Source organism: Lynx rufus, unplaced genomic scaffold (genome assembly GCF_022079265.1).
Source record: "Lynx rufus isolate CCGP_SWC_20201006 ecotype Redwood Valley unplaced genomic scaffold, mLynRuf1.p SCAF_3, whole genome shotgun sequence".
NCBI lineage: Eukaryota > Metazoa > Chordata > Mammalia > Carnivora > Felidae > Lynx > Lynx rufus.
The window spans coordinates 167,185,938-167,205,960 of NW_025814845.1; the positions used below are offsets into that span (position 1 = coordinate 167,185,938).

At 39.2% G+C, this 20,023-nt stretch overlaps 1 protein-coding gene across 3 annotated transcripts in view; it reads left to right on the forward strand.

Moving 5' to 3' along the window:
- Positions 1-20,023, forward strand: part of PPP3CC (protein phosphatase 3 catalytic subunit gamma) — a 108,025-nt gene continuing 88,002 nt past the window's right edge. For all 3 annotated transcript variants that reach the window (XM_047092180.1, XM_047092182.1, XM_047092181.1), the window contains exon 1: positions 1-288. In XM_047092180.1, coding sequence (XP_046948136.1) covers positions 240-288 — 49 coding nt within the window. In that variant the 5' untranslated portion in view covers positions 1-239. The remainder of the gene's footprint in view (positions 289-20,023) is intronic.

Below are 20,023 nucleotides of genomic sequence, written 5' to 3' on the forward strand. Positions count from 1 at the left end.
AGCCCGGTGTGCTCGGGACTCGGCGCCTCAGGACGGAGCGGCCAGTGGGCTAGCATCTTGTCAGTGGGGTTCTGAGGCCAGGCTGCCGCGGCCACCTCTTTCTGGTGCCTGAGCCTCCCGGAGGGGCCGGGGCCGGGTCACGGCGGGCTGACTGGTCCCGGGGAGCTGAGACTGCTGGACCCGAAGGCGGAGGTGCACGTCCGGCGGTCGCCTGGCGCCGGGAGGAGGCTGAGGGGACCATGTCTGGGAGGAACTTCCACCTCTCCACCACCGAACGCGTCATCAAAGGTGCTGGGCGGGCTGGGCCCTCCTCGTCCACCCGCGGGAAACGGCCCTCGGCCGGGCGGTGGCGGGAGAACGGAGGGGGAGAGCCGAGGAGGGAGGGCGGCGGCGACCCAGGCTGCTTCCGTCCGGGAGGAGTAGGACCTGGAGGGGCTATGGGACAGAGGAGGGGGATCCCCTCCCCGCGGGGCCCCGGGCATTTTCTGTTGCGCCTTGACCCTTAGTTTGCTGGAGATTGCTGATTTATCTCCGGTCGAGCTGGACTTGCAGGTGGGGTGGGGATTTCTTCTGCCACCACCCCAAAGGGCCAGGATCCCCATCTTTTTAAAAAAGAAACAATTCCTTTTTTCTCGTCTTGTATCTGGTGAAGCCATCTAGAGTGGCGTGGGCAGGGACTTTAGCAGATTCTTCCAAGTCAGATCTTCAGCCGCTCCGCTCCCCGTCTTTAGGATCTGATTATCTCGCCCCTCCCCCACCTTTTTTAAAGGACGTTTACGCGTACCTTTTGGCCCACTTTCTAGAGATCATCACAAGTCACTGTTGTTACTAAAAGAAACAGTGTGGTGAAATAAATACAAATAAATCCATTTGGGAATGTGTGAAAGGGATTCACAGATCTCTTGACATGATGTTGGTGTTTTATTTTTTGGCCAAAGAGACTTGGAGAAGGATGTTCTCTGATTCAGAGGTCTAACCAAAACTAAACTGTTCCTTACTAATACTTGTGGGATTTTACATTGTTGTTTCTATTCTTAAACTAAGAATACTGGTTTAAACATAACCACTAATTTATGCACTTTTGTTTAGCGTTAACACTTAACTACAACTCTTCTCGCCCGAGTTTTAACAATCAGTTTGATAGCACGATTTTATAAGAAGGGCGTATACCTCGACAAGCCGTGTTAGTGGCTTCTGGATAAAGGGGTTAGCTGTAAGAGGGGAATACTATTAAAATGCTCTTATTTTTTCATTTTGGTAATTAGAAGGAGAAAGGAAACTAAGATTGGTGACAAGAATGCATATATTTTTTAAGTGGAAAAGTCTCTTGAATGTTCAGTGAAGGGGGAGAATTTTAGCGTTTAACTTAGATTTTTCTCCCCCCTAAAACATGAATCATCATAAATGTTGATTTTCTACACTACATAATTCTAGTGTGTAACTTAGTTTCTTCCCCTCTAAAAAGCCAGGAGCATAAGTGATGATCATAAACATACACTACATAATGTTTAGTAAAGGTAATGGGTTTTTGAGATTTGTCAGTTTGTTTGGTTTTATTAAGGATCTAAGTGAATTGTTCATATAACTGACAGCCCTTTAACTGTTAAATATTTTGACCATTTTAATGTCAGTTTATATAGCATATAACCCATAAAAAGTATAAATCTTCTCTTAAGATAAAGAATATGCTAAACATAACCTTTTTTGATGAATCAAGGTCAGGTGTGTACATTAATTTCTGTCCTGTGCTTTTAACATGGCTGGTGCATTCTGCCGAATAAGGGTGTTGGCAGTTTCTTCCTGTACCAAAATGACTCCTTACTGCTATACCATTTAATGCTTTTGTCTGTTTTTAGTTTATCTCCTCCAGGACTGTTTTCTATCTGTCAAAATATGCCCTTCTAATCTGTTTCTAAGCTGAAGTAGGCAGGGAAACCAGATAAACCAGAATTGTGTGTCAAGTCAGAATAAATAGGATCTGAGCGAAGCTTAGTGGCAGTCCTCAAACCTTCAGGTATTATCAAATTCTGATCGCCATTGTTGCATGTAATTTCCATCATAAGATATAAAAGAGATGTTAAAATAACCCTCTTAGACCCTTAAAATATAAAAGTAAAGTAAAATAAAACATAGTTAAAAGGCAGGTGCTGTCTTAGTGCTAGGCGTGCTCATAGTTAAGAAAACACCCTCATAGTCTGTATCATTTAAGTTTGGTTTTTGGCGAACTTATAAATTAATGCATGTTGTATACTTATAAGATTAGTCTTAAATAAATGAAATATAGTGATTTCAAGCCCTTAGAAATGTATGGATTTATCTTGTATATAAAAACTTTAGTGTGGGGCACCTGGGTGGCTCAGTCTTTAAGCAGCTGACTCTTCTGAGGTGGTGAGATCGAGCCCCTCGTAGCATTCCGAGGTGAGCTTGGAGCTCTGCTTGGGATTCTCTCTCTCTACTTCTCTCTGTGACACTTCCTGGCTTGAGCTCGCTCTCTCTCTCTCTCTCTCTCTCTCAAAATAAACAAATAAACATTAAAAAAAAAAACAAAAAACAACCAAACACTTTAGTGTAAGAACTTGACCACAGCAATTTTGGCTTCTCCGTGACTTATGTTGCTTTTTTTCTGGGTTTTCCAGAGTTTGAAATAGTTGAGGTTTGTTCTAAGAAAGTAAGGTGTCACTGTATGTATAATATAGCCAAGATCCATTGTACTGGGTACTAAATCCTGATAGGATGTTATCCTGCCTGGCCAGAGTTGTCTGCAGTTATTCACAGCTGGAAATCTTTTTCAGAGGTGAGACCACACCAGAGTTATTTTTGGTTCTGTCATTTCCTGTTAACTTAAAAGTCTACTTAATTGTTTTGTTTGAACAAATCTTGGAGAAGAGTGGGTAGGCAGGAGGGAGTGATTAGTATTTTAAGTGTCCTTTGAAAAGCAACTTTCCTAAAATGAAGGACTAGGCTGATCATCAGAAAAACCTAGATTTTACTGTCTCTGGAACTTACTTGTAACCTTGAAACTTTCTCTCTCTCTCCTTTTTCTACAATCTCATCTGCATAGTAGGGTTAATGATACCTTCTTCGTCAGGCATCTGAGCCATGCAAATGATATAACTGACATGAAAAGCTTAAGACAAGGTAGTATTATGGGGGCCCCTGGGTGGCTCAGTAGCTTAAGCGTCTGACTCTTGGTTTCGCCGCAGGTCGTGATCTCACAGATTGCCAGTTCAAGCCCTTTGTCAGGCTCTGCACTGACTGAGTGGAGCCTGCTTGGGATTCTCTCTGCCCTCTCTCTCTCTGCCCTTCCTCTGCTCGCTTGCACGCTCTCTCGCTCTCTCAAAATAAATAAATAAGCTCTCTCAAAATAAATAAAGACAAGGTAGTATTATGAAACATGATAGTAGTTTGATAATAAATCAGTTTCTACAGAAGTGGTAGGTAGAGAAATCGTTAAGATTTGAAAAACACCAGGGGCGCCTGGGTGGCGCAGTCGGTTAAGCGTCCGACTTCAGCCAGGTCACGATCTCGCGGTCCGTGAGTTCGAGCCCCGCGTCGGGCTCTGGGCTGATGGCTCAGAGCCCGGAGCCTGTTTCCGATTCTGTGTCTCCCTCTCTCTCTGCCCCTCCCCCGTTCATGCTCTGTCTCTCTCTGTCCCAAAAATAAATAAAAACGTTGAAAAAAAAATTAAAAAAAAAAAAAAAAAAAAAAGAAAAACACCAGAATTAGAAAGTATATGAAATTATAAGTTAGAAAACTGAAAATATCTCTTCTATAATTTATTATTTTATTTTATTTTTTAAGGTTTTATTTTCAGATAATCTCTATACCCAATGTGGGGCTCAAACTTGCAACACCGTGATCAAAAGTCCCATGCTGTACTGACTGAGCCAGGCAGGTGCCCCATTCTCTCTTACAGTTTAGAGGGTATCTGTCTGGGTGGAGTCCCATGTGAAAGAAAGTGAAGAGAGACCAGTACAGTTCTGCCTAGTACTTTCTTGACAGCTGGTTTCTTCCCTAGCAGTTGAAGGTGTCTGGATCTAAATTTTTTTTAATGTTTTATTTACTCATGAGAGAAAGAGAGACAGAGCATGAATGAGGGAGGGGCACAGCGAGAGAGGGAGACACAGAATCTGAAGCAGACTCCAGGCTCTGAGCTGTCAGCACAGAGCCCAATGCGGGGCTCGAACTCATGAACTGTGAGATCATGACCTGAGCCAAAGTCAGACACTCAACCGACTGAGCCACCCAGGTGCCCCAATGTTTATTCATTTTTGAGAGAGAGACAAAGAGCGTGAGTTGGGGAGGAGCAGAGAGAGAGGGAGATGCAGAATCCAAAGGAGGCTCAGTCTCTGAACTGTTAGCACAGAGTCTGACGTGGGACCCGAACCCACAAACCGTGAGATCGTGACCTGAGCCAAAGTTGGACGCCTAACCAACTGAGCCACCCAGGCACCCCTTTTTTTTAATTTTTAAAGTAACAGTTCTGAGTGTCTCTAGAATAGTCCATATGCATTGGGGTATCACTCCTGGTGACTGGTATCGAGAGCAGAAAACCCCAGAAACTCAAATGACTGAATTGTGAAAATCTTTCAGCTTGATTTTTTTTTTCTTCTGGTTTCCAAGTTTCTTTTCCTGTTTGAGGGAATTTTTTTCTTTGACAGTGATTGTTATAAAAACAGTTTTTTCCCCTAGGCTGAATCTTTTCAGAAGCAGCAAGGAAATTTCACCAGGAATTACATGACAGATGTGGAGAATCCATTGTTGGTGGCCAAATGGTGTTTTACAGAAAAGTCTGACTTCTTTTCAATAAGATGCTGATATATTGCTCCCATTCATTTGGAATTCAAGTATATTGTATATTCACAGAAAGAATTGTGTCCTTGGTAGCACATACTGGTTCTTTAATATCCTGCCAATTGGAATAGTGTGGCTATGGTTTTCTTACAGGATTTTAAGAATAGTTATGGACAGAAATTGCTGTTTTCTCAGGTATACCCTGAACCCTGTTTCAGTTTCTGGTACCTATTCCTCATTTATTTCCACATCTCTTTGTCTTCTCTTGCCTTTTTTTTTTATTTTATTTTTATTAGGAGAATGGATTTACTAAGGTTTTTTTGTTTTTGTTTTTGTTTTTAAGTTTATTTACTTATTTTGAAAGACAGAGATCATGTGCACATGGGTGAGCAGGGGAGGGGCAGAGAGGGAGAGAGAGAATCCTAAGCAGGTTCCATACTGTCAGCACAGAGCCCGACAAGAGGCTTGATCTCTGAATTGTGAAATCATGCCCTGAGCCAGAATCAAGAGTCGGATGCTTAACTGAGCCACCCAGGCACCCGCCAAGTTTTTTCTTTTCAGTGTAAGCTCAATCCTGCTTATTATAACATTTGAAAGGCAGAAAGGGAAGAAAACAAAGGTGTCATATTCCTTCCCTGCAGAAACAAGTTCTCTTAATACTTTTCATGTATTTCTATCTGCTAGTGTATTTTGAATTCAAAGAAGAATGGATCACATATATTAAAGCTTGTACTTGGCAAATGTTTCATATTATTTTAACACAAATATTGTAATTTTACCTAAATACTCATGATGATCTCAACCAATATGAAAACGGTTTGAAAGTGCTTGTATTCATATTTTGGTCCTTTGTATTTTCAATCATTTGATACAGTGCCAACCTAGAAGAAACATTTTTAAGTATAAATATTTAATGTGGTCAAGTCATATAGTACATATCTGTTGAATTTGTCAACACCATTTAAGTTATACTTAGTTTACCATTGTAATTAACAAGCCACCACAACATTTAAACACTGGAAATCTATGCTATTTGAGTTTCATACCTCTCAGTGGAAGTCTCAAACCTTGGAAAGGACATCTTAATGTAAACGCTTAAATCTTTTTTGAGCAGGAATAAGGTGTTCTTTCTTACCTGTATGTTAATGGTTGTGATTAAAGCTTTATTTATAACACATGTGGTAATAAATCTTTCTTCTATAAAGCAACATATTACCACTTTTAGTAAAGTTAAAAAAGTGTTTTTGGGGACATCTGGGATTCTCTCTCTCCCTCTCTCTCTGCTTGGCATTCTCTTTCTTCCTCTTTCTCTGCTCCTTTCCCACTCTCAAAATAAATAAATAAAACTTAAATGTTTTGGGGGGCACCTGGTTATCTCAGTTGGTTAAGCGTTGACGTCAGCTCAGGTTGTGATCTCGTGGTTCATGAGTTCAAGCTGCATCGGGCTCCCTGCTGTCAGCATGGAACCTGCTTTGGATCCTCTGTCCACCCCGTCTCTCTGCCCCTCCCCTGCTCGTGCCTGTGTGCGCTCTCTCTCAAAAATAAACATTGGGGCATCTGGGTGGCTCAGTTGGTTAAGCATCCGACTTCAGCTCAGGTCATTATCTTGTGGTTTGTGAGTTTGAGCCCTGCGTTGGACTGTGCTGACAGCTCAGAGCTTGGAGCCTGCTTTGGATTCTGTCTCCTTCTCTCTCTGCCCCTCCTCTGCTCCCACTCTGTCTTTCTCTCAAATAAATAAATAAATAAATAAATAAATAAATAAATAAATAAAGTTTTTGGATCATTTGAGTGAAAAATGCTAAGGATTCAGTAGTTAAGATGAATTAAAGAATTAATTGAAAACCTTTCTGAAGTGGTATTTGGTAATAAAATACCTTACCATTAAAGTAACATTTTGGGAAAAAAAATAATTTTTAGACATATCTATGAGAGACAAAATTGTTCAGCTAATTCTTGGTATTTGTAGTCATTTTGGAGCTTTGCTGCTACTTAATTGGAAGGACTAATGGAAATAAAGGGGTGTCTGGTAATCATTATCATCCTTTGGTGCAATCATTAATAGACTATTATACTCTGTTTTAAAGTTTTCATGTTAAATTTTAGCTGCATTTTATTATTTTTTTTAAGTTTATTTTGAGAGAGAGAGAGCAAGCACATGTGGGGAAGGGGCAGAGAGAAAGAGGGAGAGAGAATCCCAAGCAGGCTCTGCATTACCAGTGCAGAGCCTGATGTGGGGCTCAAATTCACATAGAGCGAGATCATAACCTGAGCCAAAGTCAGACACTTAGCCAACTGAGCCACTCAGGTGCCCCTTAGCCGCATTTTAAATTGCAAAACTGAGATGTAAAAATTTCAACTCATCCTTGGTTGTATCTGACTTAGGTATTTTTATAATCTACCTAATTATTCAGATACATGCACAGAGTACTTTTAGTTTTACTTATTTGATACAAACTAGATTTTTATCAAGAAATTTGTTTCTTGAGTCTTTATTATTAGAAAAGCGTACAACTTGGTAACTAGATCTCTAGACTGGTGACAGAAAGATACGCTATATAAGCTGGCCAAGGCAATGTGCATTTTCTATGATCATTAATAGATTTATTGAATGTGAACAATTCATGAGATTTTGTGCAGTCTAGACAGTGTTAGCCCAACAGACTGAAACAAATGAAATAAATACTGGGAGACAATTTAAGAATTTATTCAACAATTACCTATATAATCCTTGCTAAAAATGTTTAATCTGGATCAAGTTATAATAAACAATCAGACAAATCCAGTTTGTGGGATTTCTCTAAAACAACTGGTCTGAACTCTTCGAAAATGTCAAGGTGATAAAAAATATAAAAGGCAGAGAGACTATTATAGACGAAAGAAAATGAAAGAGAAATGACAAGTATATTGCCAAGCCTGGATTGGGAAAATAAAAAGCTGTTCAGGCCATTTTGGAGACAACTGAGGAAATTTGAATATGGAGTATATAATAGATAATAACATGTCAGTGTTAAATGTCTGGATCTGATGATAATGGTATTGTGCTTATAAAGGAGAATGTTCTTATTCTTAGCCAATACCTGATGTAGTATTTACGTTGAAATGTCATGATGTCAGCAATTTGCTTTCAAATGGTTCAGAAAAAAAAATTATGTATTTGTTGAGAGAGAGTAAAAGTAGCAAAATGTTCACCATGTTGAAAAGGTAAGGAGCAAATGTGTATTCATTTAACTATTCTTTTACTTTTTTTTTTTAAGGTGTTAATTAAATTTTTAAAAAGCTTTTATTTATTTGTTTTGAGAGAGAGGGAGAAAGCCCGAGTTTGAACAGGGGGTGGGGCAGAGGGAGAGGGAGACTGAGAGTCCCAAGCAGACAAAGAATCCCAAGCAGGTTCTGTGCCCCCAGCGCAGAGCCCGACATGGGTCTCAAACGCCATCCAGGCGCCCCAAGATTTTATTTTTAAGTAATCTCTACACCCAGCGCGGCCTTGAACTCACAACTCACAAAAAATCAAGAGTTGCACACTCCACCCACTGAACCAGCCAGGTACCCCTAATCTTTTACTTTCTTATAGGATTTCAGTTTTTCAAAATACAAAGTTGGGGAGAGAAGGGCTTCGGAAAGGCTACCATCGTATTTGAGGATTCAGTAGTGTCTTAGGGAAAGCTTAAAAGAAGAAAATTTTAAAGTATATTATACCTGATGTGAAGTAGAGGTAACTTCTTTAGCAGAACAAGAGGTTATTGCAGTTACATAGGGTTTGGAAAAACATGCAGAAATGAGGATGGAGAAAAACAAAGTGTATTTGATTAAGGAGTAGACAGGGTGGGTAAAACTAGAAACCTCAAAGAATTGAAAGAGGTAAAACAAAAAAGAGGAAGAGAGATAGCTGAAAACTACTAGAGCAATTGATGGTGATTCTATTAAGGGAATAGCAAGATTATTTTGATGGCTATATGTTTTTAAAAACCCAAAGCTTAATTGGCTTATAAATGTAACTCAGAATTATAGGTAATTGAGGGGCGCCTGGGGGCTCAGTCAGTTGAGTGTCTGACTTCGGCTCAGGTCATGATCTCACGGTTTGTGAGTTCAAGCCCCGGGCTGGGCTCTGTGCTGACAGCTCAGAGCCTGGAGCCTGCTTCGGATTCTGTGTGTCCCTCTCTCTCTGCCCCTTTCCCACTTGTACTCTGTATCTCTCTCAAAAGTAAATAAAGCATTAAAAAAATTAAAAGAATTATAGACAATTGAAACATCGTACAAATAGAAATAGTGGAAAGTGAGACCTGTTTTAATTTTATTGAAGAGATTATGAAAAAAGTGGGAAAAGGTGGCATAGGGATAAAACAAATATTCAAAAGCACTAATAAGCAGAGGAGATAGAAAGGATTTTCTAAGTGTATTTCCCCATCCCTGTTAATCACACCACTTACCCATTTAGTCACTGGCTCAGATGACAAGCCTGGGAGTCAGGCCAGACCCTGTCCTGTCCCTTGCACTTCACATCCAGTTCTTCCAGACTCAGTTCTATGGACTTTTGGTTTGCACATAGCCTTCTACTTCATCTCCCTCTCTGACTTCTTGTTTATACCATTGCAGTAGCCTTGTGCTAGGGCTATTTAATCTAATGTCCATATTGCCATCATGATCTGTAGATAATGTAAAGGATTATTCTTATGCTTGAAATCCTTCATGAGCCTGTTCTGCCCACAGAATGAACTCTAAACTCTGTTGATCTATAGTTCCCCTCATGCTAAACTGTGTGTTACTTTCTCCTCTCATTTCATACCCCTGTTCCCAAACTTTACTACTGCTTGTGGTCCCTAGAATGCCATGAAATTTTATATCTGTGAATGGGTTCTTTGTATTATTTTTATATAGAATCTTGTGCCCCAACTTGACCAGCTCCTATTTCTCTTTCAAGATTTAGTTAAGAGGACATCTGAGAAGCGTTTTCTCTTTTACTAAGAGGCTGTCTAGAATAATGGTTTTTAGAACACGGGCTTGGAAGTCAGACATACTTGGATTCAAATGCTGTGTCTTTTAGTAGCATTATGACCTTGGACCAGTCACTTAATCTTGTTTTTGCTCAGTTTCTCTATCTGAAGAAAAGGGATAATATAACCCACTTTACAGGATAGTTGTAAGGATTAAATAAACTCCACAAACAGTGATAGGGGCCTAGTAAGTGCTCAATGTATGTTAGCTGCTATCATCATCATTAGAAGGGTTAGATACTGGGGCCCCTGGGTGGCTCAGTTTGTTAAGTATCCGACTCGTTTTCTTTTTTTAATATTTATTTATTTCTGGGGAGAGCGCAAGCAGAGGAGGGACAGAGAGAGGGGGACAGAGGATCTGAAGCAGGCTCTGCACTGACAGCCTGACAGCAGCAAGCCCAATGTGATGCTGGAACTCATGAACCAGGAGATCATGACCTGAGTGGAAGTGGGTCGCTCAACCAACTGAGCCACCCAGGTGCCCTGCGTCTGACTCTTGATTTTGGCTCAGGTCATGATCTCGCAAGTTATTGAGTTTGAGCCCTGCTTTGGGTTCATATATGTATGTGTACATATATTTGTGTACATATATGTATATATAAAAAATATATATATATATGAAGGGTTAGATATTGCTCCTATGAACAGTCTCATTGCTTTTCAAATTTCTCTAAGTATTTTTGTTATTTATTTACATTAAACTATTCTCTTCAAGGGCAAGAACTGTGCATTATTAATGCTGGATACAGTGCCTAGCACATAAATGCTTAGTAAATGTTTAAGTAAGTGAAAGCTTAAGAAGCTTATTTTATGGAAGGTAGTGTAGAAAAGGGCACAGCCTCTGCTAATTACTAGCTCTGATACTTTTTTATTTATTTTCCTTGCTTGAAGTTTATTATTTTTAAAAAGAATTTTTAAAATGTTTATTTATTTTTGAGAGAGAGAGAGAGAGAGACAGAATGAGCAGGGGAGGGGCAGAGAGAGAGGGAGACACAGAATCTGAAGCAGGCTCCAGACTCTGAACTGTCAGCACAGAGCCCAACGCGGGGCTCGAACCCATGAACCGTGAGATCATGACCTGAGCTGAAGTCTGACGCTTAATCGACTGGGCCACCCAGGTGCCTCTATTACTATTTTTCTTTAAGTTTATTTATTTTGAGAGACAGAGCGAGCAGAGGAAGGGGCAGGGAGAGAAAGGGAGAGAGAGAATCCCCAGCATTCTCTGCAGTGTTAGAGTGGAGCCCCGATGTGGGACTCAAACTCATGAACCTTGAGATCATGACCTGAACCAAAATCAAGAGTCAGATGCCTAGCTGACTGAGCCACCCAGGTGCCCTTCCTTGCTTTGAGTTTAAAATGAGTGATAACAGGGGGCGCTTGGGTGGCTCAGTCAGTTGAGTGTCTGACTTTGACTCAGGTCATGATCTCGCGGTTCATGAGTTTGAGCCCCACGACGGGCTCTGTGCTGACCGCTCAGAGCCTGGAGCTTGCTTTGGATTGATTTTGTGTCTCCCTCTCTGCCCCTCCCCTATTGTATGTAAAGCATAGTACCTCTAGTGGGTGCTTAATAAATGTTAGCTGTTCTTTATTAAAGGAGTTAATCTTGAGTCTTAGTGAGATTTGATAGCAGATCTGTTTGACTTTAAGTGGCATATGTGAAATGAATGTTTAAGATTGTTGTATTTTATGTTTTCCAACTGTAGTCTCCTTAGGACTTTTGAAAGGATTTAAACCTAAAATGCTTGATAAGGAAATTTCCTTTGGGGCATCTGGGTGGCTCAGTAATTAAGCTTGTGCCTTTGTCTTGGATCATAATCTCAGGGTTCATGAGTTCTAGCCCCGCATCAGGCTTTCAGTGCAGATCCTGCTTCGGATCCTCTGTCCCCTTCTCTCTCTGCCCCTCCCTTGCTTGTGCTCTCTCCCCGCCTCTCAAAAATAAACATATAGTAAAAAAAATAAGGAAATTTCCTTCTATAGTATAGATAGAATTTCATAAATCATAAATTTATAAACATATTTGATGAATTCCTACCACAAGAAACACATTTCTCTCTTAAGCTTAAATACAGTCTTGAAAAGTACTCAGCATATAATAGCTTCCCAAAAGCGTGACAGAGATTAGAAGTATGGAGCTTCCTAGGACTAATACCACCATGGAGAGCAGACATCTAAATGGTAGACTGTATCTGATATGAAATCTTTGCTTCCTCACTCTACAAATTGACAATCCTTTCAAGTTTAAACTTTGGACATTGATCAGTAAGTAGCCTAAAGAAGTAAGACTCAATTTGTGGTTTTTTTGTGTGTATCCATAGGTACATTGTGTTCTTGTGACGTAAGGGTTTGTGGAGGTTTAAAAATAACATAGGATAAAACAAAAAACTAAATAACATTAAAAGAAAAAACCATAAATAAAATAAGAGTTTCAGTGAATGGCCAGAGTAATAAAGGTAATTGGTAGATTTATCCATAAAAGGAAGCTAGTTATTTTTGACTATTGCATGCTGTTTTATTAAAAACTATGAATGTCACTATAAACTTAACTGTTTCTATCAGATTATCATTGATAGTGATTATTACTTAATTGGTTCTGGGAGGGCTAGTTCCTAATATTTTGAAAGTGTGCTCTGGGACTATCAGAGAATAGAGGGAATGATCTCAAAGAGCTATGTCAGATCATTGAAATAAAACTACTTGTTCTAGTAGGTTATGAAAGGATCTGAAAGCTACATATGACTTTCGGTAATAATACTTAACATAACCTCTTCAGTGGTGTTTAACTGGTTCATGATTGGAAAAGCAGGTGAGTAGATTAGGAACTAAGTCTGCAAAAGTAGGGCAGGCTTGCTGGCTTAAAATAGGAATGAAAGCAGGGTTATTTGTAGTGAACAGAGATAGCTATTTGGGTAAATCCTGGTGTCTCATGGGGGTTAAGACCACACAATAATCTAAAAATAAAGCTTATAGGCCAATAGCTTTTAAGGTTTATATTTCATAGTTGCTGCTGGATTAAAGTGGTCATCACCAATGTTTTCTTTCTCTTGTATGCAGCTCTGCACCTGATATTAGGTATATTTACCTAAAAATATCATTTATGTAGTAGATCTATATTGTAGCAGGATATTGAACTGATTTTGCCTGTGAAGAGGCTGTAGAATTTCTTCAGTGTGCTTTAGAAACTTAGTTTAAAAATTTTATGAGGTTTTTGTTTTTAGATTATAGATTCATAGGATGTTGCAGAGAATGTACAGAGAGAGGTCCTACGCATCCTCCCCTAGGTCTCTGTCCTCCACAGTGTCAACATCCCACACTACCACAGCACTGTACCAAACCGAGAAATTGACATTGGCACAATTCATAGAGTTTATTCAGGTTTCACCAGTTATACATGTACCTGTGCACGCGTGCATGTATGTGTAGCTCTATGCAATTTTACTTGCGTAGACTTGCATAACTACCACCATGATCAGTGTAACTCACCACAAGACTCCTGTGTTACTGCCTCTTTGTAGCCACACTCATCCTCTTCAAGAGACTCAATATTGTTTGTTTATTATGTTCTTTAAAAGTTTTATTTATGGGACACCTGGGTGGCTCAGTAGATTAAGTGTCCAATTAAATAGGTTAAGTGTCCAGCCTGATCTTGGCTCAGGTCATAATCTTATGGTTTTTGGGATTGAGCTCCCTGTGGGGCTCTGCGCTGACAACATGGAACCTGCTTGGGATTTTCTCTTTCCTTTTCTTTGTGCCCCTCCCCTGCTCACACTCTCAAAAATAAATACATAGATAAATACAAATTAAAAAATAAAAATTTCATTTATTTTAAGAAATTTGTGCACTCAACATGGGACTCAAACTCACAACCTCAAGATCAAGAGTCACATGCTCTTTTGACTGAGCCAGCCAAGCACCCTTGTTTGTTTTAAATCATGTGTACGCTTGGTTGGATTAGGGTTTTTGATTCTGAGTTGGAAGCACTGTAAAAAAATTTTTATTGAAATACAGGTAATCTAACAACAACTGAATCATGGTAAAAAGCTAGGTTAAAATGTATCAGCAGGGATACCTGGCTGGCTGTCAGTAGAACATGTGACTTTTTTTTTCTTTAAGATTTTATTTTTAAGTAATCTTTACACCCAACATGGAACTGAAACCTATATCCCTGAGATCAAGAGTCACATGCTCTACTGACTGAGCCAGCCTGGTACCCCAGAGCATTTGACTCTTGATCTCAGGATCTTGAGTTCAAGCACCATGTTGGGCATAGAGCTTACTTAAAAAAAATAATATGTTAGCAATTTGAGAGCACTAAAAAGTTTCTTGGATGAATATATATAGGCTTAGAATGATGGTCCTCAACTAATCAGAATCAGCTCTGGAGCTTTAAAAAAATGCAGAAAAATGGCTTCTGTGGCCCCATTCTAGATAAGTCTAGAAAGCAGTGTCAAGTATAAAAATGTAAGTTCCAAAAAAAAAAAAAAAGTGAGTTACAAAAGGGTGTACAGTATGATACTGTTTATATAAAATTTAAAATATACTGTGTTGTGTATAGATACAACAAATTATATACATGTGGGAAGGATATACAACTACTTAAATGTAGTAATAACCTCTGGAGAGGAAGGAATTGGATGAAGGTTGCTCAATTATATCTGCAACATTTTATTCTTTTTTAAAAAAAATTTTTTAATGTTTATTTTTGAGAGAGAGAGAGAGATAGAGATACAGAGGGTGAGCAGGGGAGGGGCAGAGAGAGAGAGGGAGACACAGAATCTGAAGCAGGCTCCAGGCTCTGAGACGTCAGCACAGAGGCTGACGTGAGGCTTGACCCCACAAACCGTGAGCCGAAGTCGGACACTTAACTGACTGAGCTATCCAGGCGCCCCAAGCAACATTTTAGCTCTTAAAAATATTTGAAACACATATGGCAAACTTAATATTTTAAATCTACATGTTAGGTATATGGGTAGGTAGCAACATTTGAGTTATTAATATTATTTCCTATACCATTTTAGGTAAAATTATTTTTGAAATATTTCATTAAAAATATCCATACAGGGGCACCTCAGTGCCTGAGTGGGTTAAGCATCTGACTCTTGATTTCTACTCAGGTCATGGTCTCACAGTTTGTGAGTTCAAGCCCCACATTGAACTCTGCACTGATAGTACAGATCCTGCTTGGGATTCTGTCTCTCTCTGCTCCTGCTCACGCACACACTCTCCCTCTCTCTCTCTCTCTCTCTCAGAATAAATAAATACACTTAAAAAGATTTAAAAAAATCCATACATGCAGTATATTAGATGTCTGTCATTTCTTCCTTTCTCTCTTTTAGTATACCTTTTATTTTGGTGCCAAGAGTCGAGTGCTGCTATAACAAATACCTAAAAAGTGTGGAAGTGGCTTTGGAACTTTGAGAAGATCCAGCTCAAGTCTCAAGTTTCTGATGTCCTTCCTTGATTTCTGTAGCTACAGCTGACATCCCCTTTATATTCTTCCATGCTAAGAGCCTGTACCATACAATGTATTGTTTAACTGTTTTGTGTTCATATTAAATCTTGTTTTATGTGAATTCTTTTGCCTACTTAAATAGAACATGGGACACCTGACTGGCTCAGTCGGTGCAGCAGGCTACTCCTGATCTCAGAGTTGTGAGTTCAAGCCCCACGTTGATTACTTAAAAATAATCACTTAAAGGGGCGCCTGGGTGGCGCAGTCGGTTAAGCGTCCGACTTCAGCCAGGTCACGATCTCGCGGTCCGTGAGTTCGAGCCCCGCGTCAGGCTCTGGGCTGATGGCTCAGAGCCTGGAGCCTGTTTCCAATTCTGTGTGTCTCCCTCTCTCTCTGCCCCTCCCCCGTTCATGCTCTGTCTCTCTCTGTCCCAAAAATAAATAAACGTTGAAAAAAAAAATAATCACTTAAAAGTGCAGAGATTACTTAAAAATAAAATCTTTTAAAAAAAATTTTTAATGTTTATTTATTATTTATTTTTGAGAGAGAGAGAGAGCTAGTGGGGAAGGGGCAGAGAGAGAGAGACACACACACACACACACACACACACACAGAATCCAAAGCAGGTTCCATGCTCTGAGCTGTAAGCACAGAGCCTGATGTGGGGCTCGGACCCACAAACTGTAAGATCATGACCTGAGCTGAAGTCTGATGCTTAACTGACTGAGCCACCCAGATGCCCCAAAAATAAAATCTTTAAAAAAAAAAAAGTAGAGCATAAAGTGCTGCTATGTGTTAAAACTGTGTAATCTATAAATGACTTACACAATGTGAGCATGTAATAGGTGCCAGATAAATACTGAATTATTTAACTCAGAATATAACTACTTCCCTAGTATTTTTGAATTTTACTTAACGAACCCTTCCAGCTCTCTATATCCTATAGATTTCAGAACTTTAGACTTTAGCAGATATTATTATCCAGTTCCAGGAAGGCTAGCTATAGAAACTTAGATCTATTCAGTTATTGAATGTTTTGTTTTTTACTATCATACAGTCTTTCAGCTTTTACAAGGATGACACTGGATAATTAGACTTGAATTGTAAATTGCAGATGAAGGTAAAATGCCAGAGTTTCATAAAGAAACAGGAAAGATTTGGTGATTGTATCCAATCTTTCCTAGCTCCAATTATTAGGAAGAGAGATAGTGAATTCTTCTAAGTTAGCTACTTTTAAAACAAATAGCAATAGTAGGTAGAATGATAAGAGTATAAAATGCTTCATTATTATGAAGAACAGTGCAATCTTAGCGTGTGTAGACTTCACATACTGAAGTTGACGCTAGCAAGGTAAATTTAATAATTTTTTTTTAAATCTCTGTTCTCTTTTATAATAGAGCCACAGATTGCTTAGTACTCCTTATGCAATCCCGGTGTGAAGTTGTTACTAACAACATTGGAAGTTCTGAAGTTTTTGAATGATTTTGTATATTTGTCTGAGAATTAGGGTGGATTCAAGATGACCACTAATAATCACTTTATTGTCACTCACTTTGTTGTGTGGGCTTTTTTTTTTTTAATGTAAAAGAGACAGTTATAGCTAATTTATCTAGAATTGTGTACAATCTTTTTGTTTTCCATGAGAGTATGTTTTGTGTATTTGTTGTGTGTTATGCCTACATAGTGCTTATTTGAACTTACACTTTAGTGGCCACTTGGCTTATTTTCATTCCTTCTCATGTTATATCATGTTGATTTGTATATTAAGAAAAAGTATCAGAGATTATTTGGTAAAGCAGTGTAGCGAAAGAGGGAGAAGAGCTTACTTAGGCTCTGGACTCCGCTGACATGGGATCAAGGTCCAGCTCCTCTAGTTGCTAGTTGTGAGGTCTTAGACAAATTTTCTAACTTCCTAAGCCTTAGTTGCCACACCTGTCAAAAAGAGAAAATAATACTTCATAGAGTGTTATTAGGTTAAATGAGAGTATATATAAAGCACATAGCATAATGCCTGTTGTGTAGTTAGCACACAAACAGTAAACATCATGGTCATTATTATTATTGCAAATCCAGTTAAGAAAATTGAAATCTAAAACCTATATTGAAAAGGCTTTGTAGGGGCGCCTGGGTGGTGCAGTCGGTTGAGCGTCCGACTTCAGCCAGGTCACGATCTCGCGGTCCGGGAGTTCGAGCCCCGCGTCGGGCTCTGGGCTGATGGCTCAGAGCCTGGAGCCTGTTTCCCTCTGTGTCTCCCTCTCTCTCTCTGCCCCACCCCCGTTCATGCTCTGTCTCTCTCTGTCCCAAAAATAAATAAATGTTGAAAAAAAAAAAAAAAGGCTTTGTGGATGCTGTAGTTTTAGCAGTTTAGCACAATATAAATAATTTAGCATCAGATATTTTTTAACAAATTGAATGTACTTTTTTTTTTAAAGCAAATTGAATGTATGAATTATAAGAGTAACACATCATTAGCAAGTAGGGTATATCCCAGAAATGCAAAATTGGTTTGAAAATCATTCAGGGTAGGGGCATCTGGGTAGCTCAGTTGGTTAAATGTCCGATTTTTGACTCGGGTCATGATTTGTGACTCATGAGTTTGAGCCCCACGTCAGGTTCTCTCCTCTCAGCACAGAACCCAACTGGGGTGTAAAGATTGCCTGCAAATAAAATGTTAAAAACATAAGTAAAATAAAATTTTGCCCGGAGTTGAGGCATCTGGCCAGCTCAGTTGGAAAAACAATGCAGCTCTCAATCTTGGAGTCGTGAGTTCAAGCCTCCCATTGGGTTCAAAGATTACTTAAAAAATAAACATTGCTTAGAGTTGAAATGCCTTTTAAATAGGGAAAAAATATCTGCTCTTTATTGCTAGCTTTAATATGTGGGTGTGTTTTTAGTGATCTTTTATACTTCCCTGCAAATCACAGAAAAAGAGAAAAAGAAAAATGAGCAAAGGATACAATGTTTATAGATAATTTATAAATGAGTACATTTAAATGGCTGATAAACACATGAGCTTATAATGTATGAACAAAGATACTTGTTGCTACATTATTCATAAGAGCAAAGAAAATAAAAAAAAATCTGCAATGTTTAATAAAGCAGATTAGTTAGGTGAATTATGTTATCTCCATGATGCAGTCTGAAAATTATAGAAGAACATTTGTTGTTATGAGAAGATTTTAGTAGTTTACTACAAAATTTAACAAAAGACAGATTACAAGATTGTATAGTATAACTGTTTATAAAATAATATATTTAAATATTTAAAATGTTAAGATATATACCAAAATTTTAAATGGTTATCTTTGACATTCTAAGAGATTTGTTTTTGTCTTGTGGTAGTTACTGTTTTTTGTGCTCTTTAGTCTTAAAAAATTCTTTTGCATTGAGTTATAATGTAGTATCTTTGATTTAAAGAAATCTTCAAAGAGTAGTTTGAAGGTTGATAATTGATACTACGTGGGTATTCATTATGCTGTTGAACATTTTATAAGAAAAATTTGCTGGGACACCTGAGTGTGTCAATCAGTTGAGCGTCTGACTCTTGGTTTTGGCTCAGGTCATGATCTTCCGGTCCAAGGGATTGAGCCCTGTGTCAAGCCAAGCCCCAAGTCAGGCTCTGCACTGACTCTATGGAGCCTGCTTGGGATTCTGTCTCTCCCTCCCTCCCTCCCTCCCTCTCTGCCCCTCCCCTGTTTGCTCTCTCTCACGTTTTCTCACTCTCTCAAAATAAGTAAATAAACTTAAAATCTTTAATAAAAAATAAATTTTACTTATTTTGAGAGAGTGAGAGTGCAATAGAGAGTGGGGGAGGGGCAGAGAGAGAGGGAGAGAGAGAATCCCAAGCAAGCTCTGTGCTGACAGAGTAGAGCCTGATGCTGGGCTTGATCTCACAAACCCCGAAATCATGACCTAAGCTGAAATCAAGGGTCAGTTGCTTGGGGTGCCTGGATGGCTCAGTTGGTTAGGCGACCGACTTCGGCTCAGGGCACAATCTCCCAGTCTGTGAGTTCGAGCCCCACGTCAGGCTCTGTGCTGACAGCTCAGGGCCTGGAGCCTACTTCAGATTCTGTGTCTCCCCCCTCTCTCTACCCCTCCTCTGCTCTCTGTCAATAATAAATAAACATTAAAAAAAAAATTTTAAAAAGAGTCAGTTGCTCAACCTACTGACCCACCTATGTGCCCTGAGATTTTGAATTTTGACATAAAGATCTATTGATGATATATTGATGATCTGTTAATGTTCTGTAATCCCTCTTAGCCTTATAGAAACAGGTAGTGAGTTTTCCTGTCTGCTGACAGCCAGCAATACTATGATTCCTGGATGAATTGTTACTGATTGTATATTGGTAGTGTAACTGTTGGTTGACTCATTTATGATAAGAGTTATATATATTTGTAGATTCTCATTTTATTCTTTTAAATAAATAATATAATAACATGGTATAAAAATTTTTAAAGGTATATAGCAAGGGTGCCTGGGTGGCTGAGTCAGTTAAGTGACCAACTTTGGCTCAGGTCATGAGTTCATGGTTTGTGAGTTCAAGCCCTGGGTCAGGCTGTATGTGGACAGCTCGGATTCTGGAGCCTGCTTGGAGGCCCTGTCTCTTGTTCTGTCTCTTGCTCTCTCTCTCAAAAAAAAAAAAAAAAAAAAAATAAGGTATACAGCAAAAAGTCTTCTTCCTATTCCCAATTCTGGGCCCCCAGTTGCCTGCCTTGGGAATGTTAAAGCCCACGGCCAACGACCACCAGGAACATATCTGTAATCAAAAATAAGTTCACATGTATT